This window comes from Motacilla alba, chromosome 20 (genome assembly GCF_015832195.1).
Source record: "Motacilla alba alba isolate MOTALB_02 chromosome 20, Motacilla_alba_V1.0_pri, whole genome shotgun sequence".
Lineage (NCBI taxonomy): Eukaryota > Metazoa > Chordata > Aves > Passeriformes > Motacillidae > Motacilla > Motacilla alba.
In genome coordinates, this window is record NC_052035.1 from 10,681,053 (window position 1) to 10,709,050 (window position 27,998).

A 27,998-nucleotide genomic window follows, 5' to 3' on the forward strand; every position below is an offset into this window, starting at 1 on the left:
CTGTGGGAGAGATTGATCGTGGGAACGCTTAGAGCAGCACCTGATGCCTGTCTGAGAACCCCAGGAAAAAGGCATTTTGCCATGAGCTCTGCCCCAGCTCCCAGCTCAGGGGGTACTTTCTGTGTGTTGCAGTGTGTGGCTGCAGTGCTGTCGGGACGCTGCCGGGAGGCTGTGACTCTGCTGGGAATTGTTTCTGCAGAGCTGAGTTTGCAGGGCCACGCTGTGAGCAGTGCAGCCCTGGCCACCACTCCTACCCCCACTGCTATGGTAAGCACCTGAACCTTCAGCTCCTGCTGCTCTAAAGAACATAGCTGTTCTTGCAAGACTTTGGTGTTTCTCAGTATGAAATCCATGTGGTTTGCACTGGGAATTTGGCAGGCTTGTTTTGGGGGTCATGGATCATAGGAAAGCCTGGAAGACAAAGCAGTTTTTATCAGTCACACTTCCTCATCACAACCCTGCTGTGACCTGGTGTCTGAGTTTATGCCCTTTCTGTCTGTGTCATTTTAGTGCATTAGCCTACTAAACTGCTGGGGAACATTGAATGGGCTGTAAAGGCCCCTCAGTGCATTTTCCTGGTATGGCTATGAAAATACTGCACAATTTGCCAAGGAATTAAGAAATTAATATTTTCTGATGGAAGTGGCTGGTTCCTGGGGGGCTGAATGATGGTTCAGACCAGCAGTACTTGGCCACAGATCACAGGGATCATCAGAGTCCTGCTCTTACAGCTTGCTCCTGCGATTCCCGGGGTGCAGTGGACAACAACTGCAGCCCAGCGGGGCAGTGCCGATGCCACGGGAATTTTGCAGGACACACCTGCAACCAGTGTGCCCTGGGCTTCTATGGATTCCCCAGCTGCACACGTGAGTAACACCTTGCTGCTCTCTACAGCCACTGAGAGGAGGGTGTAGCCAGACCGAGGTCAGTCTCTTCTGCCAAGTAACTAGACAAGAGGAGATAGCCCCACGCTGCGCTCTGGGAGGTTTAGGTTGGGTGTTAGGAAAAACTTGTTCACCAAAACAGTTGTCAAGTATTGGTACAGGCTGCCCAGGGCAGTGGTGGAGTCTCCATCATTGGGAGGATTTAAAAACCGCGTAGATGTGGCACTTGGGGACATGGTTTGGTGGTGGGCTTGGAAGTGCTGGGGGAGCAGGTGGGTGATGATCTTAGAGGTTCCAGCCTTAATGATTCTCTGCTCCCATCCATTTCCCTGGGCACTGCATCACTCCTGGACTATTGCTGCTGGTGCCAATGCCTGTGGCAGGTGCCTGCAGCCCCAGATCCTCGGAGCAGAGTGTCCCCACCTCCCTCCCTGTCAGCAGTCCCGACCAGAAGCCAAATGTCCTCTTATGTCTCCCAGCAAGAATTTACTGCTCATTAAAAAGTAATCCGTGATACAATTTCCGTGAAGCAACAAAAGAGCATCATCATCCTCTTGCACTGTACTAAATGTGAACTCCTGAGCCTTGCCAGCTGGCAGAACTCTCCTCCCAAATGCTGATGCCGGCAGTATGCCTTTGAAGAGGCTGGAGGCAGAGATGAAATGGTCTCACAGGAGTTCAGTAGTCACTTTTTTTTTGGTCTCATAAAGCCATTGCCAGATTGCAGAGCTGTAGAAGACCCACAGCAAGGAAAGAAAAGAACCACCTGATTTTTAGGTTGTTTTTTTTTAATCTGTTGTTTCCTGAGCAGTCTTTTGCTGTTAGCCAGTGTGGGGGTGTCAGCCTAGAGTGTCTCCTTTGGCAGGGGTTTGAGGTGTGCTAGCTGGGCAAGGAACGCCTGGGCAGCTCCCTGGCAGCTTGCTGACCTTTCCTGTGATAGGGCAGTGGGATCTCTGTGCATTCATGGGCAGCAGGTCGTGCAGAAGCTGTGGAACCATTGCCCTGCCCTCACCCTGCTGCCTGCATCCAGCATCCACAGGGCACACCCAGATGGCCAAATGCTGCTCTGGGTGTTTGGGATTTTGTAGGGTCTGATATGTCACTGGCGACTGACTTTTGGGAGATGAAATCACACCCTGTCTCCTCAACCAAAACTCTTCCCTGCCTCTGAAATACACATAAATGTGTGTGAATTCCTGTGATAAACGTTGAGACTTCTATTGTTTTTCCTAAAAGATGGGACGGATTAACCAAAAGCAAAGAATGAGAATTTTATTTATAATCCACATCTGGCCGCTTTTGGTGAAGGTCAGGCAGACAAAAGAGGCTGTTGCTGGGAAGCCCTGAATGCCCCTGCAGCCGTTCTCTCCCCTCTCTTGCAGCTTGCCAGTGCTCCCGGGAGGGGTCCCTGCACGGCACCTGTGACCAGGACACGGGGCAGTGCAGCTGCCGGCCCGGGGTGACGGGGCTGCGCTGTGACAGCTGCGTGCCCGGCGCCTACGGCTTCCCCCACTGCGAAGGTAGCCCCTTTTCCCTCATCTCTTGGCACACCCCAGTCTCTTGGGAGCTGGTAAATGCGTATATTGTCTCCCAAAAGCTTTGGAAGGGGAGAAGTAACCCCAGTTAGGGACAGCTAAGGGGTGGGCTAGTGCTATAAATCTGTTCCTTTGCCCCTCTTTTCTAGTGGGCTCCTGTAACCCAGCAGGGTTGGAGACTGCAGATCCTTCGCTGGCCCCAGTGAGTATGAAATGAACCTACCACAACCCCTGCAGGTCATTTTGTATGATCTACTTTATCTCTTTTTGGACCAAGTCCTCCCTTAGGCTCAGCCAGAGCAGCAGACCCCACGTTCAACCACTGTGCTGCAAATTCTCACCTGCTCTTTTCTCCCCCTGCCTTTCCCCAGGGCTCCTGTGCATGTCGGGCATACGTGGAAGGCCCAGCTTGTGACAGATGCAAGCCTGGATACTGGAACCTGACTCCAGAGAACCCCTATGGCTGCCTGAGTAAGGAAATGGCATTTGCACAGCCCACAAAAGTCCCCTCCATGGTGCAGGAGCCAAACCCAAGCCAGTGAGCACCATCACTGGAGGATTGGAAGTGATGGCCTGCCTTCCATCTTCACCCAGAAGTGATGTGTCAGAGCTGGAGTCCTCTGGGTAACCCTCATGTGGAAAGGGGAAAGGCCAGAGCCTGGAGCTTTTTGCTTGGGGTGAAACAGGGCTCATACAATGAGCTGTGCCATTCTCAGCCCTCCCTACAGACACTTAATTTTTCATGGCCAAATATGCAGAAAAGGCAAACATCTTTGGTAGCTGTGTCCTCAACAGTAGCTGTCCAAAATGAAATCTGAGCCCTTGTGCTGGGCTACCTTCTACTTGACCAGTTCCTGGCTCCTCTTACCCCAGCCAGTGTCCTCTGGTGTGGTGGGTGCTGACCCTGTCAGGCTTCTTCTCAGTGGCTGATTGACCTTGTGGCTTTCTTGTTCACCTCCCTCTCCTCAGGCTGCAAGTGTGACACCAAGGGCACCATCAGTGGAATCACAGAGTGCCGGCAGGTGGGTTTGTTCTCTGCTTCCAGGCTCCTCTGAGTGTGCTGTGTTGGGAGTGTTCATCTCTGTCTGGCCCAGCAGCTGCTGGAGAGGCCCCAACACTGAGCTCTCAGCGCTTGCACCACAATCTGGGTTTGCATGAGAATGTGGGATTAAGACCTGTCATAAATTAGGCACCTAAATATTTCTGTGTCTGTCCCAGGATGCCTGGATTTTTGTTTGCCTGCATTGTTGGGTAATTTAAGTTATCTGGCCCTTATCTGGCCCACCCACGCGCAGGAAGCCGTGTGGAGCATGAATCTCAGTCTGCTGCTTCTGCAGTGTCTCAGACCAGAACCCAAATAACTGAGGAACAGTTTAGCCATGACAAGCAACAGGAGGGAATGAGTTTCCATGCCTGCTTCTCTCCCAGGGCGATGGGCAGTGTTTCTGCAAAGGCAATGTGTGTGGGAAGTTCTGCTCGGTCTGCAAGGATGGCTACTTCAATATGGAGAACGCAAATTACTTTGGCTGCCAAGGTGAGCCCCTTCTGTGATGTGTTTGGTGAGTGAGGGGGCCAGAAGAACTGACCCCACTGCACAGACTTGACTGGTTGTTGACCTTGGAGAAAAGAAGCAAGAGATGTCCCACCTTCTGTTTTGGGTCATCGTTTTTGGGGTGATGCAGTGAAGTGCTTTAAGGGTTACAGTGGTAGTGCTGGGTTGATGGTTGGAATTCGATGATCTTAAAAAGTCTCTTCCAACCTTGGCTCTGTGATTCTATACCACAGCCCAGAGCATGGGCTGGGAATTACTGTAGCTCTGGAGACCTGAGGTCATGCTTTTCCACTATTGGACACAGGTCTGTCAGGCTGGGGAGAGACCAGCCAGGTGAGGTACCCCTTTGGGTACCAGAAACTGGTGTGTTTGAGCCCCTGGTCACATCCTTGCAGCAATGCCCCTTCCTCCTGCTAGGAGAGGGTGGGCATGGATACATGGGGTTGGCCACTGTCCCGCGTGTCCATGGGAAGGGGTAAAGGAGGAGATGGGCTGCTCTAAGACATCCCATGCAGTGCTGGCACGGCTGGTTGCAAGGCTGCAGCACCCAGCCATGAGGGTTTGCAGACCCTGTTCCATCAGCCGCCTGGAAATAGCTCCGCGCTGAGGTGGAAGAAGAGTCCGTCCAAATGGGGCTGGGGCCAAATATGAAAACGGATACAATGGAATAAAAATAGTGGCCCCAGGCTCCCTGCCCGCTGGGGATGTGCCTTTGATTAGCGACCAGGAGCTCGTTAGCCCGGCGGGAATGTAAACAGGCGCTTCCTGCCCGCAGGCTGCCGGTGCGACGTCGGCGGGGCCCTGGGGCCATCGTGCGAGGCGCGGAGCGGAGCCTGTCGCTGCCGGCAGAGCACACGGGGTCCCACCTGCACCCAGTAAGCTGCACCCTGGCGTGCTCTGCCTCCCGCGGTGTCCTCTGCCACCACGGGGATGGGGACCTCATCGTCCGGGCTGCTGTCACATCAGCCTGGCGGAGGTCTGCCAGCCCCGCAGGTGACGGTGCTCTCTCTCTTCCCCAGACCAGCACGGGACCATTATTTCCCTGACCTTCACCACTTGAAATTCGAGCTGGAGGAAGGCACCACACCGTCTGGCCGGGCTGTGCGCTTTGGCTACAATCCCTTGGAGTTTGAGGGCTTCAGCTGGCGAGGATATGCACAGATGTCCTCCATCCAGGTACGCCTGGTGGCTGCAGCCCAGCCCGGCTCCCTGCCAGGAGGATGTGGCCGGTGGAGCACTGATGTGCTTTTGGCACACATCTTTCACCCCAAGTGCTCCTGAAACCCCCCAGAGTCACAGGATGGCTGACATAAACAGCACAGTGTATATATAGCCTGTTTGTGCAGATACTTCCTGTAGTGCTGGGGTGGCATAGACTGATGAGGGGAAAGATCCTAAACTGGGAATCCCATGACATCCTAATCTATTTAGACAAAGGTGGTAGCATGGTGATTACTTACAGGGACGTCTATACACTGTCTCTCCATTTCCTTGCTCCTCTTTCAACTGACTCTGCTCTTTCCTATAACTCTGCATAACCTTTCCTCCCTTTTCCAAAAATAAGTATCTCCTCTTCAGCTGCCCTGTTCAGCTTGGACCTCTTGTTACCCTTCAGCCTTTGCCCTTGCTGTTAGCTGGTGTGCTGTAACAACGGTTTATGCTAACCTGGAGTTGTGTAAGTCCTAGAAGTGAAGCTGTTTCTTCTGTTGACTCTTCTTCTCTCCTTGGTGGTTTCTTCTGCATGGCCTCTGCGAAGTGTGTGCACATTTGGGGATGGAGTACAGGGCAGTGATTCTCTGACAGTCCTGTTCCATGTAAGATGCTCCTTACTCTGGTGCATGTACTTTCAGTTTTCTTCACATTTTTGTGCTTAGGTGAAATAACAGAGGGGCTATTTCCCACTGAATTTTAGGTGCGAGCTAAGCAGTGAACTCCTGTGGGGCTCCCTTGAGAAAATCCCAGCCTTAAAGCTTAAGGATGGAGCTCATGCTCAAGCTCATAGCTGCAGTGTTGCATACAACATTGGTGTTTGAGCTAGAAATGGACCTTGATAGAAGGGCTGACACGTGGCTTTTGGCTGGCAGGTCTCACCTGCAATTTGTTACATCCAAACCCTTCCAGTTTGCTCTCCATGGGAAGATGGTGTGTAACTGGAGCTTTGGAGAGCACAGCCCTCAATAGAAGTCTCCCTGGGCAGGAGGTTATTTAAGCCTAGGACCTCTTTGAAATGGCCAGACTTGAGCATCTCCTTAGCCAGGGTCTTGTCCAGGCAGGGGGAGAGCAGATGAGCCATCAGTTGCATGGTCCATTAGCCCTGCTGGTCCTTAGTTCTGCACATTCCTGAGGACAAGGCACCAGCTCAGTTCCCAGCCTGTTCTGTAGGCAGCTGGGCAGAGCCCCATAAATACAAGGGCAGGAGTTTGGTACCTGGTGGCTGGTTGCAGCACACTAAACCCAAAAGCAGCACACTGACAACAAAACAACTTCCCATAACCTTTCCCGTGTAATTGTATGTGCCCCAGGACAGATGAGCCATCCTGCTGTGCCACAGCATCCTCCAGGTGTGATCACAGCCTTCCCACCCCCTTCCACAGGCAGGTTGCTCCCTCGGTGGCTGGCCCCAGGTGTCCCCAGAGCGAGGGACAATGTCACGAGGTGCCGTGAGCAGTAGGGTCCGTGTGCTTGTCTCCTCCTCGCACTGTGGCATGTTGCTTTGGGAGCAGTCAGCCGAGGGCTGTGCTTGGGCTGGCAGTGAGGGTGGTGGAGGTAACTGAAGGTGTGCTCTGCTTCTCTCCCCTTTCTCTCTCCCACCAGCCCAAGGTAGTGGTGACTGTCAATGTGACCTCCCCCGACCTCTTCCGCCTCGTCTTCCGCTACGTCAGCCGGGGGCCCGCCAGTGTGGAAGGGAGGGTCTCGGTCCTTGAGGAAGGAAAGTTTAATGTTTGTGCCAACTGTAAGTGCATTTTTCACTTCTGGACTAACTCAGAGCATCCCACGCTGCAACACTGCTCCTCTGCCCCTTCTCCTGCCCCAAGGTGTGTCTGTCCCGAGTGTGCCCTTGTCAGGTGGCCAGCCAGAGCCGTGCTGGGCTGGCGAGGGAGGGGGAAGAGAGGCAGGCAGGCAGGCAGGTAGGGCAGGAGGGCCAGGCCCTCCCCAGAGTGGGTGGGTGCTCAGGAGCTGCCCCCCCAGTGATGTGCGCCCCGTGTGCTCTTTTGCTTTTTGCAGAATAAAATCAGAGTCACTGTAGACGTGAAGGAGGCAGAGCTCTATCTGTTCCATGTCATCCTGAGGTATATTAATTCAGGAGGGGCCACTGTGTATGGCAAAATTACAGCTTATCAGCCACGAAGGAGAGGTAAGGATCCCAGACTGCTCTGCTTCCCTGTGCCATCGCCACCTCCTCCCCATCCCAGGCAACCTTCTGCATCATCCTTCCCAGAAGACGCTTCCATATGGCTTTACCCATTAGTCCTGCTCTCCCAGCTGAAAGGCTGATTTGAGTTTGCAGCCCCCTTTATTTACCAAAGCAGCAGCAAGGTGGGCCCAGCCCTGGGGCTGCGCACTGAGGACTGACACCAGCCAGGCTGCTGGGAGATAAAGCTGTTGTACAATTCCATACAACCTTTCCAGCACAGGACGAGATCACCCCAGTGCCCCAGGCAAAGCCGAGCTGACTCTCCACAAAAGCAGAATGGTTCCAGACTTTGGCAGCTGGATGTGGTTTCACTTACCAGATGCCCTGACATGGCAGTCCTGCCTTTCCCATGTGCTTCTCCCAAACCAGGCTGCTGGCTTCACACGTGGTGTGGGGCTTGGAAGTGCTGTGGAGTTACACATCTTACACAGGCATTGCACTCTGGTGCATTATCCTCTCCTCAAACCATGAGCTGCTGGAGAAGAGCCACCAAAAGATGTCTGAACAAGCCTAGAAACCTGGACAGCAATTTTTCTGAGAAACAATCTGAGCAAGACTACATGGGAGCACATCTGAGGCCATGGTGGGTGGTTGGCTGGCTGATTTTACCCCTTCGGATGCCACAGCCACACTGTCCTGCTGAAGCTCTTCCTCCAGACCACACATCCACAGCACAAGGCTGTCAGCACTAGCTACCTAATTTATCAGTGTGTGAAGTTCTCTCCTCTGTCTTGAGCTGACATAGGTTCTGCCTTTGATGTCATATGCAGGGTTTAAAATGCCAAAATACTATTTTTCTGCCACTTTTTTTTTTTCTTTTTGAGAGGAAAAATGGCTTTTTTTTATGTCCAGTCATATTACACAGCAGAAGAACAAGAAGAGCAAGAGCTGTGTTCATGCTTTAGGATCCCACCAAAGGTCAGGAAGTATTTAGTCTGTCCTATCCACGCAGCAGAGCTCATTTGCCTTAAAAAGTGCTTCACTTCTTGTGCAGAAGAAATGTGATTTTTGTAGTGCTGAAGGCAAGCAGCCAAACTGGTGCACCAACAACAGGACAAGCAGCATCCTTGGGAGGCTTCAGGAGTGCTGAGCCACCTCGTGTCTGGATGGAAAGGGCTTCACAAGGCAAAGAACAAGCAGCCTGGAAAGAAGTTGGAAGATGTGGCTTGCATAAGGGGAGGTATGGATGATCCCTTTTCCAAGTATGGGATTTTCAGCCTGGTTTCTTCCACTCTGCCTCCAGAAGCCATCTCAGTTGGAGCTGTGTATTGCCTCAAAGGGATGTGAAACTTCAGTCAATAAATCTACACCAGTGCCAGTTCATGGGAATCTCTTCACTCCTTGAATCCTCATCCCTGCTTCCCATCTGGAAAAGTGAGGTGCCAGCCTCAGCTGATGCCAGGCATGTCACGGAGCTAGCACACATGGGAAGGGTTATTAACCATCCCAGCAGTAGCACAAGCCCTTGCTTTAGCTTCTGGCCCTATGTGTTGTGCCTTGATGCCCGTGTACCACACCAGGACAGTCAGTGTGCCACATTCTCCTCTTCCTTCTTCATCTCATCTGCTCGCCGTGCAGCCGTTCCCGGTGAATCCCTCTCACCTGTGCTCTTCAACAGCTCCTGACCTGCTGGGCAGGCACACAGTCTGCTTCTAGGTGCTGTATTGTGATTGCATCCATTAATGAAGAGGTTGTGGGACTGTCATATGAGCCAAGGAGCTGTTCAGCAGCAGCAGGATCAGGCCTTGCACCCATTCTGTTGTGTCAGTTTAAAATAATGTCTAAATCTCAAGTGCAGAGTCTGTGGTTGGCAGGAAGAAAGGCAGGAGCACACCTTGGGGGCCTGAAAGTTTGGCAGAAGACAGGTATCTTGCCTGTGGAGCTGGGGTCACAATTTCCCTGAGGAAAAGAATGTATCTGGGCAATTCTTTTTGTCTGTCTCACAATTAACTCTTCACAGATGAGTTCTTTCCTTTTCTAGCTGGCAAAATGCTCCTTGGCTTGCAACACTCTGTGCTTTGCAGTCTGGGGATGCAGAGCACACTGTGAGAGCTCTGGATTTGCATTAAGGATTGCAGTGATTTATATTTATTTCTCCCATTAGGCTGTTGAGCAGATTGAGAGTGGATGTCTCTGTTCCAGGACAGTGTGGGATTGTGGTGCACCGACAGAGTGGGAACCTGTCGCTCCCCACTTAACCACAGAGCTGCTTCCCTGAGCATAGCCTCCCACGTCCAGCCCCAGGTTTTCCATTCCAGTCCCTTTACAGCCTCTCATCCCTCCCATTCCAGGTACGGAGCAGACCAAGCAGATTGTCTTTGCTCCCAGCACGGAGCCAGCCTTTGTCACTGTGCCCCAGAACAGCTTCGGGGAGCCCTTCGTGCTCAACCCCAACACCTGGTCTCTGGTTATTGAAGCACAGGGTGTGCTGCTGGTAAGGCCCTGTGCTCCACCCACCGTGGGGGCTTCAGCAGCTCCCTGGGGACAAGTGTCCCAAGCATAACACCTCTTCCATCTCTCCTCCCAGGACTATCTGGTTTTGCTGCCCAGCTCGTACTACGAAGCACCAATCCTGCAGCTGAAGGTCACAGAGCCTTGTGTCTACCAGCCAAGCCCTGAACAAGCCACCCAGAAGTAAGGCTCTGCACATCTCTGTGCTCTGAGGGGCTTGCTCAGCTCCTCTTGGCCTGGGGTTTAGGAATGTACACAGTCCATAGTCAGTGATGCAGTAAAACTGCTCGTAGAGCACTTGGCTGTGGCCAGTAAGGCTTGTGGAACCTGCACTGGCCCAGAAAGCCAGCCCACAGATCTCCTCATCCATGACACAGCCAGTCTGTGCTTTCTCATGGACCCTGGAGGGCCAGCTCGCCCAGTGACACCGTAGCCCACCTCTCTGCCCTGCTGGGTTCCCAGTGCCAGGTTGTGTGTGGCTGTGTGCGTCCTCGAAAATGACTGCCATGAGTAGGTTTTGCTGGACTATTTAAAATGAACAGAGCCTGGTAGTGTTTGGAGCATCTCAGTGCTTCTGCTTGCCCTGAACCTCTTTGTCCGTGCTGGCAAGAAGGCTGGCTGGGCTCTGGACACTGGTTGTCCCATCCACTACAGTAGTGGTCCCCAGGATAAAGCCCATTACCAGGGGAGAAGTTTGTTGTTGTTACTGCTCTCCCTGGTCCTGTAGTGCCCAGTCCTTTGCTCCCCACTGCCCAGAGCTGCTCCTTGCCCCTCCTGATAGACCAAACCCTTTGGAAACTTGGCTGGGCCCAGGCTGTGTGGGTGCTCTCAACTTCTATAACCATGATGTGACTTTTGTACTTGACCATTTTTTTCTGTGTGTTTGCAGCTGCCTCTTATACAAGTACCTGTCCGTGGAGGGCTTCCCTGCCGTGCCAGGGGTGGATGCAGTGTGCAGGCTGGACAACCGGCTGCCCAGGCTGTGTCCCACGGAGCAGCTCACCCCGTCCCACCCCCGCATGGCCACCTGCAGCGGCACTGATGTGAGTGGCACTTCTGTGTTGTCCCCTTCCTGGCCACCCTGCCTCCCCTGTCTGGGGCTTTAACTATACCTGGGCAGGCTTTACCTACACCAGAAAGGCTTTGCACCCATGCAGCTGTGTGCTTGTGTGCCCTGTTCAAGGCCCCCAAACCCAGAGTCTCACGTGAAAAGCTTTGCGAGGATTTGATGAGATTTGGTGCGTTGCCCCCTGAGCTGCTGGTCTGTAGCACCCTGCACACACTCCCTCAGTCATCCCTCTGTGCTCCAGGTGGAAGTGCAGCTGGCCCTGTCCGTGGCCCAGCCTGGGAAGTACGTGCTGCTGGTGGAATATGCCAACACCAACGCCCTGCAGAGCGTGGGCATCGCCGTGAGCTCGCCGCGCTCGGCCACGCAGCAGGGCACGTTCACCTTCTACCCCTGTGTCTACAGGTAAGGGCACCTCGGGGGGGAAAGGGTCCAGTTCTCTGTCATGCCAAGGACAGCCTCCCCTCCAGCTGAAGTTTTTCAGGTTTATCACATAAACAAATCAAGCTTCAGTGTTGTCCACCCAAGCTCTGTGTGTCCAGACTTGTTCTAGCTGGACACAGATTTTAGTGGCTGGCCACCCCATGTCAGGGACTGTACCTGCCTCTGCTAGGAGATAATCTTGGGCATCTATTTACAGCTGAATTGTTGGTAGGGACCTTGACTTAGGGAATGGCCTCCAGGCAGGTTTATTTGAGACAGGTCAAACCTTGTCTGGCTTCAGATTGCAACCTTTGCAGTAGGAAATAAATGTTTGGGGTGTCCTTGGAAAACTTTGCTCTTGCAAGCAGCCAGAAAAAACATCAAAAGATTTCCAGGGACTTTGTGTAAATCCCCTCAGGACATAGAGCTGGCAGGACAAGAAATGGGTCATGACCCTGTGCAAGGCTGATTTCAAAATGTGTGTTTCTCTTACAGTTTCCTTTGTCGAGGGATTGCTGTAGATTCCCAGAGTCGAATGGCAACTTTTGAACTCACCTCAGAGGCCACTGTTCGTTTCACCTCTGATCTGGCTGATTTCTTCCTGGTAAGGCTCCCTCTGAGGGCAGCTCTCTCAACAGCTCACAGGGAGGAAAGGCTGGACTAGGACCCAGTCTGTAGAAGGGTTTTCTAGTTCTGTTTGGATTGGATACTGGATCTGGATCTTAGTCTGTGTCATGACCAGTTCAAGTGGAGAGTGTGGTCAGTGGGGTGTTTTGAAGTAAATCATGGGACTGGAAGTGGGGAGGAGATGGGGAGCTCTGTAGCAGTGGGGCAGTTCCTTTTTTATCTTGAAGACATTCCTAGTTTAGCCAAGGATAGAAAGAATCCCATCCACATGTGGAGCTTCTAAATGCCATAAGGCTTGTGCCAAGGAAGAAGGGGCAGTAAGCAGAGGTGTGACTGCCATGCATGAGCTGAATGGTGGCTAAATGTCTGCTGGCTGGTGGGCACAGGGCCAGCTGTGGCTCCAGGGGCAGAGGCTGTCACATAACCAGGTGTTTCTCTCGTGTGGCAGCACAAAGTGTACCTGATCCCTGCTGCACAGTTCACCATGGAGCTCATCGAGCCGAAGGTGCACTGCATCAGTGTCCATGGCACCTTCTCATCCAACAGGTGAGAGTCTCAGGTCCCCCTTAGCTTTAGCATCAATGGGACTATTTCCAAAAACATTTGCTTGTCCTGCTTCCCTCAGACTCAGAGGCTTTTTAAAGTTCTTGATGAAGAAATCTCCAGCTGAGGTGAAGCTCCTCGCTTGTGTCCTCTGAGCACAGACTGGGATCAGACTGATGGTCCTGCACCTGAGCCCCACTCTGCCTCCTGGGGCAGGCACTCAAGTGTCATCCCAAACAGGCATTCCTGTGCTTGCTCACATACAGCAAGACCTTTGCTGTATCCAAAGTGTTGGCACTGCTTCAGATAAATATTTGCAGAGGAATTGGCCTGTGCCAGGCTCCTGTTCTTCCTGCAGAGCCCATATCCCAGAGCCCCAGGGGTGCTGGTCGTGAGCTCTCCCTCAGCAGACACACCTTGTAATCCACCAGGAGTTACAGGGGTGCTTCCCCCCTCCCTTTCTTTCTGGAGACACTCACATCCTGTTTACTCCTTGTTTTTCAGCAGCTCCTGTGTCCCCTCAAGGTTCCTGAAGCTTTCTCAGTCAATCATTTTGGAGGGGGCCCAGGTTCTGCCCATCGGCCCAGAGGTGCCCCTGGCTCAGGCTGTCCATGTGGCTCCATCTGGGGTGCCAGTGGAGCCTGCTCCTCGTCCTCCCACAGCCATGGACCCCACTGCAGAGCTCATCCTCCTGCAGTCCCCACAGGTAAGGGCACAGGCAAGGGTTGGGCTGGTTTGCTGGTGCTGTGACACTGGACCACTGGGGCAGGGAGAAATTTTCCTTACCTGTTGATTAATGCTTTATCAATTAGCATTTTCAGAATTTAATCTGAGCTTTAAACTTCTCCCTGAACCTGTAATTCCTGTGGACTCACCTGTGTTGGCTTTTGGTTCTCTGGGATCCCAGGAGAAGCTTTTCAGGTGGCAGCATTAGAGGGGAGAGAGTGTGGAGGCATGGGGGGCTGGATTCACTGAATTCTCAGGACCTGGCAGCTGTGCAATAAGAGCACAAATCTGTGCAATAATTCAGGAACATCCCAGCTGTGGGTGCAGGTGTCAGATGTGGGTTTTTGTCTGTGTTCTCCCGTGCTGGGGCAGGCTGCAGTGGTGTTCAACAGCCGGATCCAGAGCCTGGGGCGCTACGCCTTCATCCTGCACTTCTACCAGCCCAGCCACCCCAGCTTCCCCGTGGAGGTGCTGATCAATGGTGGGCGCATCTGGCAAGGTGAGAACGACAGGGCCCTGGGGAAGCTGCTGCTTGGCAGAAGCCCTGGAAGTTTTCCATGCCAGAGGATGACTGTGGGTTCTTTGGGGATTGCAAAAATGAAGCAAGACTGACTTATCCCTTCCAAACTGGAAGGATGGGATGGGGACTCAAGGGATGGGTGAGACCAACACATTTGTTGTCTTTTCAGGTCAGACCAATGTGAATTTCTGCCCACATGGCTATGGGTGTCGGAGCCTGGTGGTTTCTGAGGACCAAAACGTGCTGGATGTTACTGATAATGATCTGACTGTGGTTGTTCGAGTGCCAGAGGGCAAGCAGCTGTGGCTGGTGAGCCTCTCTCCAGGAAGTTTCCAGAGCATGCTGGGCAGGCTTCAGCAGAGGGCTTTTCATTGGATTTTTGTCACTGTGTGACCTCAGGAATGTTACCCACCATCACTCATCTCTGAACTACCCCAGAACTTGCAGTCTCCAGCCTTAGTGGTGTGGAATTGAGGGCAGAATTTACAGAGGCAGCTTCTGTATATGACAGTGTCCTTCCTTGTCTGGTTTTGATATCAAAACCAGGCAGAAATTGAAGCTTTTACTTTGCATACATAGTTTGTGATAATCCAGAATAAGCCTTATTCCTGCTCTAGTAATATTTCAAACCTGCATTGTTTGTTCAGGCAGGCCTCATCATGAGAGTAGGTAGCCCTTGTTATTCTCAGGACTAGAAGGTTGACCAAAATTTGGATAAATGGCTGAAAGACAAAATTGGAACCCAGGTGCCTTCATATGTAGAAATTTCAGATGATTAACTCTGCCTCCCTGCTGAGGCACAGCCAGTGCTGTGCTCTGGGGGTATTCTGCCTGGTTTTAGTCCAGTGAATTTGTGCTGTTCCTCATGTGGAGCTTTAGGTTGAATGGACCCTGAGGGACAGACCTCAGTAGAGTGGTGGCTCCTGGTCTTTGCAGTACTTGGTGTGTTATGTTCTGTCCCAGCAAGGCACGAAAGCTTAAAGGTGCATTTGCACTTTGGAGTCATTTTGGATGGTGCTTGTGTGTCTGAGCTGGCTCACCCAGCTTGCCCTTGCTTTGCAGGATTACATCCTTGTGGTGCCTGAGGACAGCTACACCTCCCAGTACCTGCAGGAGGAACCCCTGGACAAGTCCTATGATTTCATCAGCAGCTGTGGCATCAACAGCTTCTACATCAAGTGAGATGCTTGGCTTTGGGTGCCTGCAGGCTGCACACTCCTCAGGGAGCAGCACCCCTTCCCTTCACGTGTGGCAGGCAGGGGCTGGTTGAGGTTTCCCTTCTGTTGACCAAACGTGGGCATTCGGGAGCTCTCAGTGTCACAGGGCTCTTTCTCTCACTAACTCCCCGTGGCTGCAGGAGATGCTGGATTGGGGTGGTGAGGAGGCTGTGGGGATGTGCAGCACTGACCCCTCCTGCCCTCCCCTGCAGCCCCAGCACGTCCTCGAGGTTCTGCCGTGACTCTGCCATCTCGCTGTCCCTCTTCTACAACAACGGGGCGCAGCCCTGCCACTGCCACGAGGCCGGGGCGCGGGGCAGCCAGTGCCAGCCCTTCGGGGGACAGTGTCCCTGCAAGTCCAACGTCATCGGCCGCCAGTGCTCCCGCTGTGCCACCGGCTACTGGGGCTTCCCCAACTGCAGGCGTGAGTTCCCCTGTCTGCCCCGCTGCCTTCCCAGCGCCTGCTCTGTATCCGTTCCCCACGCTTGCCTTGGGTTCCTGGGTCTGGCTCGCCCAAACCCAGCCTTTTTCTGTCCCTCGCAGCCTGTGACTGCGGGACACGTCTCTGTGATGAAGTGACAGGGCAGTGCATCTGCCCTCCCCACACCCTGAAGCCAGAGTGTGTTGTCTGTGAGCCCCAGACCTTCGGCTGCCACCCCCTCATCGGCTGTGAGGACTGCAACTGCTCCCGGCCCGGCGTGCAGGAGCTGACAGAGCCAGGCTGTGACGTGGACAGTGGGCAGTGCAGGTGAGGGAGCCTTGGCCTGGCGCTGGGGACATCTGGCAGCATCCCTGGGCTCCTTGCTGGAGGGATGGGACACCTTGGCAAGCTGAAGGGAGGAAATGTGCAGAACGGGGGTGAGGATAGCTCTGAAGGCTCTTCTGGCTCTTGTGTCCACCCAGGTGCAAGCCCAACATCATCGGGCGACAGTGTGACCTCTGTGCCCCTGGCTACTACCACTACCCCGACTGCCGGCGGTGTGACTGCCACCAGGCTGGCACCCAGGCCAGCGTGTGTGACCCAGTCACAGGACAGTGTCACTGCAAGGTCAGTCCCCTGATGCCTCCATGTGGTGCCTTTCTCCTTGGCTCAGCTCTCCAGCTCTGGCAGAGGGTGGCAGAGGCTGTGTGTGCCCAGCGTGCCAGAGGGAGCAGGGCTGGACAGGCAGAGTGCTTGAGCTGCAGCCAGCCTGCCCCATGGGGTGGTGGGTTCAGAGCACCCTGAAAAGCTCTTATCTCCTCATCCTTCCTGGCCCTGAAGTTTCACTCCTTGGGCTGTGTCTGGGGGAGATGGCCAGTCTGAGTCCAGCCAATGTCAGAGCTGGATGCAGGTGGAGCTGTCAGCCCTATTGGCTCCATGGCAGCAGAGTAACTCAAAACAGCTTCTGAGCTGCCTGCTCCAGCCTCTTTGTAGGGCTTACAAGTGCTTTCTCTAGGTGAGTTTAATGTTTGGTGGGTGCTGTTCAAGCAAACCTGTTTGGGGGACTGCTTTAACATCTTCCAGCACCACAGCACTTTGCTTTGATCACTCAGACAGCCGTCCTTGTCCTCCACTGAGGCCTCGTGAGAAGCTGCTGACACTGTTGAGCTTTGCTTATCTTTCAGGAAAATGTGGAGGGCCTGAGGTGTGATCAGTGCCGCCTGGGGACATTTTCTTTGGATGCCGCCAACCCCAAGGGCTGCACCAAGTGCTTCTGCTTCGGTGCCACCGATCGCTGCCGCAGCGCCGAGAAACACCGAGCTGAGGTGAGAGGGGCTGGGGGCCACCAGAGCCTGCAGGTCGGGTGTGTTCCTTCCACTTGGCTCCCTGCTGCCCTCGGGTCTCTGTCCTGCCTTAATCCTACTGAAGATACCATGAGGAGGGTTGTCTTTGACTCCCTGTGCCCATCTCCTGCTTTCAGCCCCTTTTCCTGGTCTCTGGGGTCTCATGTGCTGGGCGGGGGTGATGATCAGCTTTCCTGTGGCTTCATCAGGATGCATGTGAGGTGTGAGCCTGTTATTCCCCTTTCTGCTGCTCTGGGACCTGTTCTTCTGGAGCATCAACACACAGATGCTTTCTGTAACTCCACTAGAAGACCCAGAGTTGCTCTTCCCCCCCAGTTTGTCGACATGAACGGGTGGCTCTTGCTGAGCAGCGACCGCCACGAGGTGCCAACAGCTCTGAGCCCACGGGAGCAGCTCGTCACTGCTGACCTCAAAAACCTCCCAGACGCCTACCAGGAGCTCTACTGGGTTGCACCCAGCTCCTACCTTGGGGACCAGGTAAGAGAATGGGGAACCAGCCTGACCTCACCAGCAGCCTGACGTGCAGGCGCTGCTCACACTCCAGTTGAACTCGGCCGTCTCTGAGTTGTCTCAGTGCTGTGGACTTGCAGCAATGTTTGGGATTTGTGTCTCCCTCAGGTTTCCTCCTATGGAGGGCACCTTCGCTACGAGCTGCACTCCAACCCTCGCAGGGGGGACGTGTTCATTCCCATGGAGTCCCGGCCGGACGTGATCCTCAAGGTGCAGCCCAAGAAATGCCCTGGTGGCCCCTGCTAATGCAGGAGCGGGATGAGGTGATGACTGACGCCTTCCTTGCTTTTCCCAGGGAAATCAGATGAGCATCATGTTTCTGGAAGGTGCCTACCCATCCCCGGGGGAGGCACATCAAGGCCAGCTGCAGCTGGTGGAGGTGAGTTTGCACAGACAGCTGAAGTGCTCAGATAATGCAGGAAAGGACAAGACCTCATGCAGACAAAGGGACGGTTGCTTGGAGCTCAGTGCTTCAGGGCTCTTTCACCCATGCAAAGGGGAAAGATTCCAGCAGCAGGGATGTGGAGGCTGGGCTGCATGTTCAGATGCTTGTGCTTCCTGCCAGTAATGCCAGGTTTTCTCCCACCAGGGTAACTTCAGACACACGGAGACTCACAACCCTGTGTCCAGAGAGGAGCTCATGATGGTGCTGGCAAACCTGGAGCAGCTGCAGATCCGGGCACTCTTCTCCCAGCTCTCTTCCTCCGTGTCCCTGCACCGTGTGGTGCTGGAGATGGCCACGGACACAGCCACAGGTGTCCGTGCCAGCAACGTGGAGCTGTGCTTCTGCCCAGCTAACTACCAGGGGGACTCCTGCCAGGTAAGGGGGGAGTGGACAGGCTGTTCCAGTCAGAGGAGTCAGGTATTCATGTTTTGGGTGCCAGCTGCCTTCAAACTGGGTCTTGAAGGCTTCGTTTGAAGTGACAGCTCAGCTTGTTCCAAAGGGAGGAACATTTCCTTGTCACAACACCATGCACTTGGAAGAGGTGCAGAAGTTACATCTGCCTTCTTGGAAGGGACATGATGGGAAATAATTCAGGTGCTGCAGTACCTTGGAATGGGTCCTTCTCTGTGGCAAATTTTCTCCTGGTTAAAAGGAGCAGGAAGGGACTGCAATGTAAAATCTCTATCTCTGCTTGTAATCTTTTCTCCATCAGCATAACCCAGTGGGAATTCTGTCATGGAAACTAACTTAGTTTCTTTGCTTTTCCCAAAAGTATCGGGCTATTTTTCAGATCTCTGCCTTTTTCTGTCTCTTTAGGAATGTGCTCCAGGTTACTACAGGGACACCAAGGGGCTCTTCCTGGGAAAATGCATCCCCTGCCATTGCAATGGCCACTCAGATCAGTGCCTGCCAGGCTCTGGGATATGCCTTGTAAGTAAACAGTGGAGCGGTGTGATATTTTGGAGTTAGGAGGTCTGTAGCATGTGATTCAAAAGCTCTTTACGTACTAACTGGGCTGGCAGAACCATGCCTGAGTTGGGGCATTGGCTTCACTGTTTCAGTGGGGACCCTGCTCAGGGTCAGCTTAGGGTGCAGGGCAGCTCTGGGAGAGAGGAAGGACTGAGGCATCCTGATAGGGAGTTTTTAGTGCATCCACCATTTCTGGTTGTCAGTGCTGAGCCCAGGATTTGCCTTTTCCTTGCAGAACTGCCAGCACAACACAGAAGGAGACCACTGTGAGCGGTGCAAGGACGGCTACATGGGCAGCCCCTCTGCCCAGGAACCCCTGCAGTGTGTTGGGTGCCCATGCCCTCTTTCAGTTGCCTCCAACAAGTAAGCACCCCAGGATGGGATTGCCTGTTTGGCCTCACTGTTTAACCACTGGAACCACTCTGTGCCCCACCAGGGCAGGTGTCCCAATGCCAGCCTTGTCCTTGTCCCCAAACCATGTTCATAGCCTCTTACCCGAGGCCCCAGCAGCCCACAATGAGTGACCAGCTCCCCTGGCACCACATCGGGAGTAACTGCTCCTCCCTGTGTCCCCATTCTCATTTCAGTTTTGCTGTTGGCTGTGTCCACAAGGGATCCAACATGCAGTGCCTCTGCAAGCCAGGCTACGCTGGACCAAACTGTGAGCGGTAAGGGGGGTGGCACCATGTCTGGGGGGCCTCAGACACTAACCTGTGCAGCCACTGCTGTGGCAGAGAAGTTTTCTCCTTAAGGACTACAGCAGAAACAGCTGGCTCTGCCCCTGTTTGCTTTGTTCTGGCAGCATTTCCTTCAGTCCTTTTCAGCCTGCAAATGCCCAACTGCTGAAATTCTGTTACTGTGGGTGTATGACTTAGGTGTGCTTTGTCTTGACTTGCAGCCTGTGATACAGGCACCTTTCTGAGGCATCCTGAGGCAAAACACAAAGTGCTTTGAGATCCCTGAGGGTTGCAGCAGTTACGAGTGTTGGATGCTCACGCTGTTCCAGTTGTGCAACTCCAGTGCAGGCTGCAGGATCCTCACTCTGTTGTAACTTGTTGTTTCTCCAGGTGCGCCCCGGGATACTACGGCAACCCGCTGGTGATTGGCAGCTCGTGCCAGCCCTGCGAGTGCAGCGGGAACACGGATCCCAACATGCTGTTCAGCAGCTGCGACTCGCTGACGGGCGCCTGCTCGGGCTGCATGCACCACACGGCCGGCGCACGCTGCGAGCTCTGCGCGCCCGGCTACTACGGGGACGCCGTGGTGGCCAAGAACTGCACGCGTGAGTGGGGCAGGCAGCCCAGGGGCGAAGGGAGGGATCCATTCCCAGCACTGCTCATCTCCCTCTGAGGAACAGCAGCCCAAATGCAGCTTGTAAAAGGGGTCGTGGGCATAATCCAAGAGGAGAGAGGCTCTGTCTTAACTTTGATAGATAAAGGGGAAATAGTGATTTTGCTGTTAGCAGTAAATGTTGTGAGTGGCTGACAGGCTCTTCAGTGTAATACTGGATGTATTTTTCCCTGGCAGAGTGCAGCTGTTCGCCTTGTGGGACTGACTCCTGCCATCCACAAACTGGCCAGTGCTTCTGCAAGACTGGAGTGACAGGGCAGCACTGTGACCGCTGCGAGGTGAGGGTCACCTGGGCCCTGGGATGGTGCCTGTCCTTGTCATGGGGATGAGGGGCAGCCCTGGTGTGTCATCCCCCAGGCCCGTGAGCCGAGCAGGGCTGGCTGCTGGCTGGAGAAGGCTGAATTTGCATGAGGTGCTGTACATGGCAAAAGCCTATTAAAGATCTGGCAGCAAGCAGTGCAGGCAGCATTCCAGTAAAGTGGCATCATTTGTGAAACTGCAGTAAACCCTATTCTCCTGAGTGCATCCAGCTTGGGCAAGGGCAGGTTCACAGGGCAGTGCTGTGGTGTGTCTCTGTTCTCACTGCAGCTCCACATCTTTACCATGTTGCTTTGAATTTTGTGGTGCTCAAAACACACCTAGAAAGGAAAGCTGGAGTCCCCCGTCACTGACCCAGGAGAGAGGCACACTTGCTGACCAGGGCATCCATGTCCTGCTTTTCCCTAGGAGGGGTACTACGGCTTTGAGGGGTGCTCGGGCTGCCGGAGGTGTGACTGCGACGTCGGCGCCGTGGGGAGCAGCTGCCACGTGCAGAGTGGCCAGTGCAGCTGCCTGCCCGGCGTCAGCGGCTCCCGCTGCCACCAGTGTGCCCCAGGCTACTGGGGCTTCGGCCAGGGCGGCTGCACAAGTGAGTGTGGGGTCCCAGCCAGGGGCACTGGGACAGCGCTGGGCTGCTGGTCCAGTTGTTGGAGGGAGAAAACAGCTGCGTTGCACAGGGAACCCCCAGCACTGGCGTGCGGATGGGCACAGCTGGGATAAAACCTCTCCTTCCCCTCTCTCCAGAGCGGCAAAAGCACAAAATGATTCTCTGTTTCTCGACCTGCAGAGTGTGAGTGCAGAGGGGGCTCCTGTGACCCTCGCACTGGGGAGTGCACGTGCCCCAACGGGCTCACGGGGAAGCAGTGCGACGTCTGCCTGCGCGAGCACGAGATCCTGGTGGCCAACGGCCCCGACAGCATGAAGTGTGAAGGTCTGTGTCCCTCTGTCCTGGGGGAAAGAGGGATGGGGAGCCTGGGAGAGGGCCTGTGCTGACTGCTGTGCTCCCTGCAGTGTGTGACAGCTGTGTCCTGCTCCTGCTGGAGGACCTGCAGAGCATCGAGATGTCCTTCCCGTCCATCCGCGGCCAGCTGGTCACCCTCAACGCCAGCTCCATCGCCTGGGCTCGCCTCCACGGCCTCAACGGCACCATCTTGGCCATTGCTGTACGTGGAAGGCTTCGCATCACCTTCTGCCCATGTTTCCTGCCCTGTTGGCCTGATTTAGCCTTTTTTTTTTTCCTAGAACCAGCTCCGTGAGTACCACAGAGCCATGAGCAGGGTCAGGGAAAGGGCTGATGAGCTGGAGGATGAGAACATCGGACTCACACAGGACCTGAACGCGCTGCAGCACAAAGTAGGATATTTTCCATCTTTCTTTGCCAGAGCACAAGTCCCCCTTTTACCAAAATGAGGGCTTTGAAGGCTGTGAGGAGCCTAGTTCAGGCAGGTTGGAGCTCCTGCTCAACCAGAACTAAGTTGCAGTGTTAGGTGCTCAAGCTGGATTACCTGCTTTCCTTCCATGAAGAGCTGTGAAACATCTCATGATACTGATAGTTTTTCTTGATTTACTGCTTGCTTTTGGGGCGGCTTCAACCTTAAGCAGTAAAAACAAATTCCATCCAATATCATTTATAGAAGGGACATACAAGTAAGGAAACAAAACATGTGGGTCCATCATGGATGCAATCTATATCCAGTCTAAAACCTAGCAGTCGCATCTTCAGAGAATGGATAAACTGAGCAAGATTTGATTTCACTTGATTTGATTTATAAACTGCCTGTTCCTAATCTGAGGGAGAGGGGAAAAGCTCTACTTGATGACATATCTCCTCCCCAGACAGCTGCAAAGACAAACTGCCCTGTGTGTACCAGGCAGCCAGACTGCAGCCCCCTGTCTCTTGATCAGGACCCAGGTGTGCCTGTCTCCAGGCTTTGGGGCTTTCCCTGTGTTAAGAGCACAGAGCAGTGCTGAGCTGTGTGGTGTTGGGATTGTTCCAGCATCCAGAGCCTGTTGCATTGGAGCTGTATTTAATGCTTGTGCTTCTCTGAAGGTGCTAAATGAGACCAACCTTCAGTACATTGTGGCACAGGCTTGTTAATGACCTCACAGGCAACACATTCCCAGGCCTTGTGTGCCTTTTGGGAGCAACAGTCCCCCTGACAAATACATAAAATATCATCTTACACTTGAACTAAGCCAGTGTTTTTGTGGTAGATGACCATGACTCACAGAGAAGCGATTCGCGTTGAGCAGCACACGAGGGACATGTACCAGAGGGGGGAACAGCTCCTGCTGCACATCCAAAGCATCCAGAGGGGCATTGCAGGTATGTCTAGAAGGGTCTTCACTTTGGGGTTATGCCTGTGATATGCCATGCTCTTGGTTTCAGCCACTGCCAAGTACTGCGGTGCTTAGAGAAAGCCATGGAGAGAACAAGGGAAAATACCAAGGAACATCCCTGCAGAATCCCAGCTTTATTGTGATTCTCAGCTGCTTGGCTAAACACAAGTCTGGGGAAAAACGTATTAAACTTCCGCAGATGTTACTAAAATGCATAAAACGGGGGCAATCTGCACTGCAGCTTCAGGAGAGATTGAGCAAAGCAGAGTGGCTGGATCTTGGGCAAAGGTAGAGCCACAGAAAGATGCTCAGGATGTGACATGTGATACTGGTAGTGGCCAAGGAGGCTGAAACATGGGGCAGCACCTCTGGGTGATCTCAAGCAGTTTATTGTCTGAGTGCTGCCTGAAAGCTGTCAGTGGTTTGTGAGGAGAAGAACCTCAGGGGGTTGTGGAGGACCTGGTTTGGCCAGTCTAACGGGGGTGTGGGTTTCTCTGCAGACCTGGTGCGGCAGATGGCCAGGTTTGGGGCAGAGAACGCCAGCACCGCGTCCGGCGAGGAGTTCCGGCAGAAGCTGGCCGAGGTGGAAAGGATGCTGAGGGAGATGAAGGAGAGGAGCCTGGGAGCCCAGGAGGAGCTGGCAAGGCGTGAGCACGAGGAGGCTCAGAAGTGTGAGTCCAGCTCGGTGGCACAGGGCTGCCCAGGCCCTGCTGGGTCTGGCTTGGAGCCCACGCAGACACTGCACATCATGGTCATATTTAGAGAGTGCTGTTAAGAACCAGGCACCCCCAGCCATTTTTGTAGGCATTCCAGAGTTCCCTGTGACACTCCAACAGGATAATTTGTGCTTCTTTTCCCTTAAGGCAAATTTCAGAGCAGAGCTAAGTGGGTGCTTCTGTTTGATGAACAAAAATGACAACACTTAGAACCAGGAATCCCCATTATTATGTAATGTATTCACATCACACATGGATGGGGATAAATTACACCATGTTCCTTCCTATTTGCTGTCCCCATAGAGTAACAACCAGCAGCCAGCTCCCACTGTAGCTCTGCTGTCCTTGGGCATCCTTGCAGGAGTGAGAGCAGTGAGCCCAACCAGGGATGCTGGCACTGCAGGAAGAGAACACTTCTGATTAACAAGCCTTGGCAAAGCATAACTCAGTATCTGAAAGCTGGAATTATAGACTGGCTTTTGTTGGAAATAAGTAATTTTTCACAGTGGAAGTAATCAAGGCCTCAGGTCCATCACTGAATCTTTTCAGGCATGGCTGTGTGTCTTTGAAAGAGATCCCATTTCTCTGAGGGTTTGTAGACAGTCATGGACAAGATCCTGTGCCAGCTAGGCTGAAAAGGGGGGAGGGAGGGAGGGGTGGAAGATGGTCACTTCTGGCCTTGATATCTGCTAAGACCAGAGCCAGGCTTTGAGGCAGCCAGGCACAGAAAGTTTGTTTAACACAGGAAGAGGAATTAGCAAGGGTTCTCCCCTCCGCAGTGCTGCATCGGGTGAAGAGCGAGCTGCACGCCCGCTGGCAGTCCAACCAGGACCTGGTGAGCAGCATCCAGGAGCGGCTGGCCCAGCACAGCTCCCAGCTCATGGATCTGAGAGATGCCCTCAACGAGGCCGTGAACAAAACCAGGCAGACAGAGGAGCTGAACAGCCTGAACCGAAACAACCTGGAGGAGAGTCAGGTAGACCTTCACCATGGTCCTGGCTGTGGAGTGGGGGGGGCTGTCCCAGCCCTGCTGCTCCCTAACCCTGGGTCTTTGTGTCCAGCAAAAGAGCCAGGAGCTCCAAAAGCAGCATGCACTGGTGCAGGAGACCCTGCAGATGGCCAAGGACGCCCTTGCCCAGGTCTCTGACTTCCTGCAGATGATGGAGCGTGCAAAGGAGGTGAGTGGCAGAGGCACTCGGGCATGGGCAGAGGGAGAGCCGTGGCAGCCCTCAGCAGTGACAGGTGTCCTTGCAGGCATACGAGAAGCTGGCAGCACTGCTGGATGGGGCCAAGCTGCCCCTGACCGAGCGGGTCAAGAAGTTCTCCCCAGCCAGCAGCAAGATCCCCATCGTGGAGCAGGCAGAGGAGCACGCCCGGCTCCTGGATGAGCTCGCAAGGAACCTGTCTGGGTGAGGCACCTGTCCTGAGCCTCACTAGTCAGGCTGTGTGCTGCCAGAGCTGGGGATGGGAAACTGCAGCCCCACCGTGGCAGGGGAACAGCAGGGTGTCACCTCCAAAGTTTTACACTGGAGCACACATTGTGCTCAGGAGAACAGAGGGGTTTGTCTGTGAGGGCATGGGCAAGAGCCTGTTTTCCATGGACTTGATGGCTTCATCTTTCAACACAGCATTATCCAGGACACAAACCAGGATGGCTTTATCCAGAGGGCAGTCAATGCCTCCAATGCCTACGCCAGCATCATTGAAGCAGTGAGGAAAGCAGAGCAAGCAGCCCACGATGCTGACAAGGCAGCCAGCGAGGCCCTGATGGTACGTGCTGTGGGGAGCCCTGTAAGATGGGCAAAAAACAAACTCCCTTCCCTCTGACACAAGGGCACTGTGCTCTGTGCCTGAGAGCAGTTGTCTGAACGAGCACTTTTGTGTGCAGTCAGAGCCAGAGACTTGAGTTCCTCTTCTGAGTCCCGTGTTTGTTTCACAGAATGTCATATCAGAAAATCTCGGGGCCGCCTCCAGAATGCTGAAGAGGAACAGCAGCAGCCTGGAGGAGTCTGCAAGGAGACAGCAGAGCAAACTCAATGGGGGTGAGAGAGGCTCCTCGCAGGATCTGCTGTCCTTTGGGCTGGACTGAGCTCCAGCAAACAGCCTGTGCATTTCTTTAATTGCAGCTATTAAAGGCACTCTGCAGACAGCGAAGGACAAGCTGGCTGACCTCCGTGCGAGGAAGGAGCAGCTCCTGACCCAGCTCCAGTCTGTGCAGGACATGCTGGGCAGGGAGCAAGGTTTGTTCTGGGGTGGCTGGACTGATTCTCTCTGCTCCCTTCTTGGTGCACTGACCGTGATCCAAGGTGCTTCCTCCCTTCTCCTGGGCACCCCAGAGATACTTATTTCTTTGCAGAGGACACAAAGGACACAATCCAGAATGCCAAAGCAGCTGCTGCTGAGGCAAATGAAACAGCTGCAAGAGTGGAGGACGCCCTGAGCACCATGAAGAAGAACCTGGATGAGTGGAAAGACCAGTATGGAGGCCTCCGAAATGAAGACCTGAACCAGGCAGTCCAGGATGCCAGGAAATCTGGTGAGTGCTGAACCTAATGTGCTACCAGGGTGAGCCTGATACGAGCTACTGCATGCACAGATACCCTCAGAGTATTTTTGAAAGCTGTGCTTGCAACTCCAGGTCAACAGCAGAGGGAGGTAGCCAATCCTGGATGCTTTAAGTGCTGGCCCTTTTTATTTTCCTCTCCTTCAATGTCTGTATCACCTGTAGCTTTACTGCAGGAGGTTGCATGCACTGGAGCATTCTCAGACCCCCTCAAGGCTGATGGATTTAGGGGGATCTCTCTGACTGCTCCCAGCTACTACTGCTTTGACTTTCATTTCTCAAACTGCCTGAACTTTGCATTTCCCTTCCTTGCTAACCTCCAAAACTCCTGGCTCCTCTTCCAACCCCAGTGTCCAGCCTGGAGAGCACCATTCCCCTGCTGCTGGAGAAGCTGAGCAGCCTGGAGAACAGGAGGAACAAAAATGCCACCGTGTCAGAGAACATCGTGAGGATCCGGCAGCTCATCACACAGGCGAGGAATGCCGCCAGCAAGGTGAGCTCAGGGCGGGGTGAGGGCTGGGCTGGTGGCCTGGGCTGGAGGAGGGCTTACCTGAGGGTGGCATGCAAAGGGAGGGTGTTTGGGGGCCACCAGGCAGGGTCGCTTTCTTGTGGGGTTTGGTAGAACTGGCAGTGACCAGGCAGGTGGCAGTGGGTTCGGTGCCACTACAGGTGATTTGTCACCCTACAGGTGAAAGTGCCCATGAAGTTCAATGGCAGCTCAGGGGTGCAGGTCCGGATGCCCAGCAATCTGCAGGATTTAGCAGCCTACACATCCCTCAAATTCTACATCCAAAACCCCGAGCCCAGGAGCCAGCAGGATGAGGCAGAGGAGGGGCGGTTCGTGTTGTACCTGGGCAGCCAAGAGGTGAGATGGAGCCAGAGGGTGATGGAGCCCTTGTTGCATCAATGATGTCCATGCTTGGACATCAGCCCCTCACCTGGTCCATGAATATCTTTATGGGGGACACAAAGCCCCTGGATGCAGCCATCAGCCTGGGTGGGGAGTGGAATAGGGGCTGTTTGTCCAGTGCAGCCCTGGGAGCATCAGGGAGAGCTCCTGCCTGTCCCAAATGCCAACATGTGGCCCTGTCTCTCCCTGCATTCAGGCCACTGGAGACTACCTGGGCATTGTGCTCAAGGACCGCAGAGTGCATTGGATCTACAAACTGGGAGACGAGGAACCAACCTCCCTGAGTGTCGACGAGGATATTGGAGAGCAGTTTGTCACCATCAGCATCAACAGGTAGGGCCTTTCATAGGGAGGGCAGGGTTGCTCCTTTAGGGTCTCCACTGATCTTGACCATTGCTCCCTGCTGCAGGATCCTGCAGTACGGGCACATGTCGGTGATCGTGGAGAGGCAGAGGGTGCACGAGATCAAGGGAGACAGCGTGGCCAAGGGAGAGCAGGGGCTGCTCAACCTGGACCCACGCAACGTGGTCTTCTACGTGGGGGGCTACCCCTCCAGCTTCACGGTGAGGCAGGCAGCAGGGAGGGGGCTTTAGGAGGTTCTTACGGGAGGGAAACCCTGTTTAAGTGTTGGGTGTAATTCCCAGCCTCCTCCTGCTTTGCGCTATCCCAACTACCGCGGGTGCCTGGAGCTGGACACGCTGAACGAGGAGGTGGTGAGCCTGTACAACTTCCAGCACACCTTCGAGCTGGACACCGCTGCTGAGAAACCCTGCGCCAGGTGGGCCCCGCGCTCGGGCCGGGAGCAGCCTGCCCAAGGCACTCAGCTCAGCTCTGCTTGCTCCATGCCTTGGGATTGATGCCTCCTGTTGTGTGTCTCAGGTCCAAGTCCACGGGAGACCCCTGGCTGACTGACGGCTCCTACTTCGATGGCACTGGCTACGCAGAGATCAAGTTTGAGAGCCAGTTTGGCACAACCAAGCGCTTCGAGCAGGAGATCCGCGTGGTCTCCTACAACGGCATCATCTTCTTCCTGGAGAACCAGGCAGGTGCTTGCTCCCCTGGGGAGCCTTCATCCCTCAGTGGCAGTCCCAAGCCTGTTTGCAGGTGTTCCCAGTTCAGGACACTTAGGAGAG

The 27,998-nt window shown here is 54.1% G+C and overlaps 1 protein-coding gene across 2 annotated transcripts in view; it reads left to right on the plus strand.

Annotated features, from left to right (window-relative positions):
- The window catches only part of LAMA5 (laminin subunit alpha 5), an 85,942-nt gene that overhangs the window by 51,286 nt on the left and 6,658 nt on the right, over positions 1-27,998 (plus strand). Inside the window, exons 14-65 of one of the 2 annotated variants that reach the window (XM_038158531.1) lie at positions 133-267; positions 732-866; positions 2,267-2,404; positions 2,569-2,621; positions 2,791-2,890; positions 3,389-3,441; positions 3,848-3,953; positions 4,747-4,846; positions 4,991-5,147; positions 6,786-6,924; positions 9,678-9,820; positions 9,914-10,020; positions 10,727-10,880; positions 11,148-11,308; positions 11,822-11,930; positions 12,402-12,499; positions 13,001-13,202; positions 13,595-13,721; positions 13,912-14,051; positions 14,805-14,920; positions 15,172-15,383; positions 15,503-15,707; positions 15,863-16,007; positions 16,565-16,705; positions 17,060-17,221; positions 17,363-17,464; positions 17,550-17,633; positions 17,844-18,074; positions 18,516-18,629; positions 18,904-19,031; positions 19,256-19,336; positions 19,736-19,950; positions 20,196-20,296; positions 20,745-20,925; positions 21,124-21,267; positions 21,348-21,499; positions 21,579-21,689; positions 22,551-22,662; positions 23,177-23,347; positions 24,172-24,368; positions 24,454-24,570; positions 24,647-24,801; positions 25,021-25,162; positions 25,332-25,434; positions 25,519-25,632; positions 25,749-25,928; positions 26,306-26,448; positions 26,644-26,820; positions 27,062-27,198; positions 27,275-27,428; positions 27,510-27,643; positions 27,745-27,907. In XM_038158531.1, coding sequence (XP_038014459.1) covers positions 133-267; positions 732-866; positions 2,267-2,404; positions 2,569-2,621; positions 2,791-2,890; positions 3,389-3,441; positions 3,848-3,953; positions 4,747-4,846; positions 4,991-5,147; positions 6,786-6,924; positions 9,678-9,820; positions 9,914-10,020; positions 10,727-10,880; positions 11,148-11,308; positions 11,822-11,930; positions 12,402-12,499; positions 13,001-13,202; positions 13,595-13,721; positions 13,912-14,051; positions 14,805-14,920; positions 15,172-15,383; positions 15,503-15,707; positions 15,863-16,007; positions 16,565-16,705; positions 17,060-17,221; positions 17,363-17,464; positions 17,550-17,633; positions 17,844-18,074; positions 18,516-18,629; positions 18,904-19,031; positions 19,256-19,336; positions 19,736-19,950; positions 20,196-20,296; positions 20,745-20,925; positions 21,124-21,267; positions 21,348-21,499; positions 21,579-21,689; positions 22,551-22,662; positions 23,177-23,347; positions 24,172-24,368; positions 24,454-24,570; positions 24,647-24,801; positions 25,021-25,162; positions 25,332-25,434; positions 25,519-25,632; positions 25,749-25,928; positions 26,306-26,448; positions 26,644-26,820; positions 27,062-27,198; positions 27,275-27,428; positions 27,510-27,643; positions 27,745-27,907 — 7,181 coding nt within the window. Of the gene's footprint in view, positions 1-132; positions 268-731; positions 867-2,266; positions 2,405-2,568; positions 2,622-2,790; positions 2,891-3,388; positions 3,442-3,847; positions 3,954-4,746; positions 4,847-4,990; positions 5,148-6,785; positions 6,925-7,196; positions 7,327-9,677; positions 9,821-9,913; positions 10,021-10,726; positions 10,881-11,147; positions 11,309-11,821; positions 11,931-12,401; positions 12,500-13,000; positions 13,203-13,594; positions 13,722-13,911; positions 14,052-14,804; positions 14,921-15,171; positions 15,384-15,502; positions 15,708-15,862; positions 16,008-16,564; positions 16,706-17,059; positions 17,222-17,362; positions 17,465-17,549; positions 17,634-17,843; positions 18,075-18,515; positions 18,630-18,903; positions 19,032-19,255; positions 19,337-19,735; positions 19,951-20,195; positions 20,297-20,744; positions 20,926-21,123; positions 21,268-21,347; positions 21,500-21,578; positions 21,690-22,550; positions 22,663-23,176; positions 23,348-24,171; positions 24,369-24,453; positions 24,571-24,646; positions 24,802-25,020; positions 25,163-25,331; positions 25,435-25,518; positions 25,633-25,748; positions 25,929-26,305; positions 26,449-26,643; positions 26,821-27,061; positions 27,199-27,274; positions 27,429-27,509; positions 27,644-27,744; positions 27,908-27,998 lie in introns of both variants that reach the window. The other variant, XM_038158533.1, reaches the window with a different exon arrangement.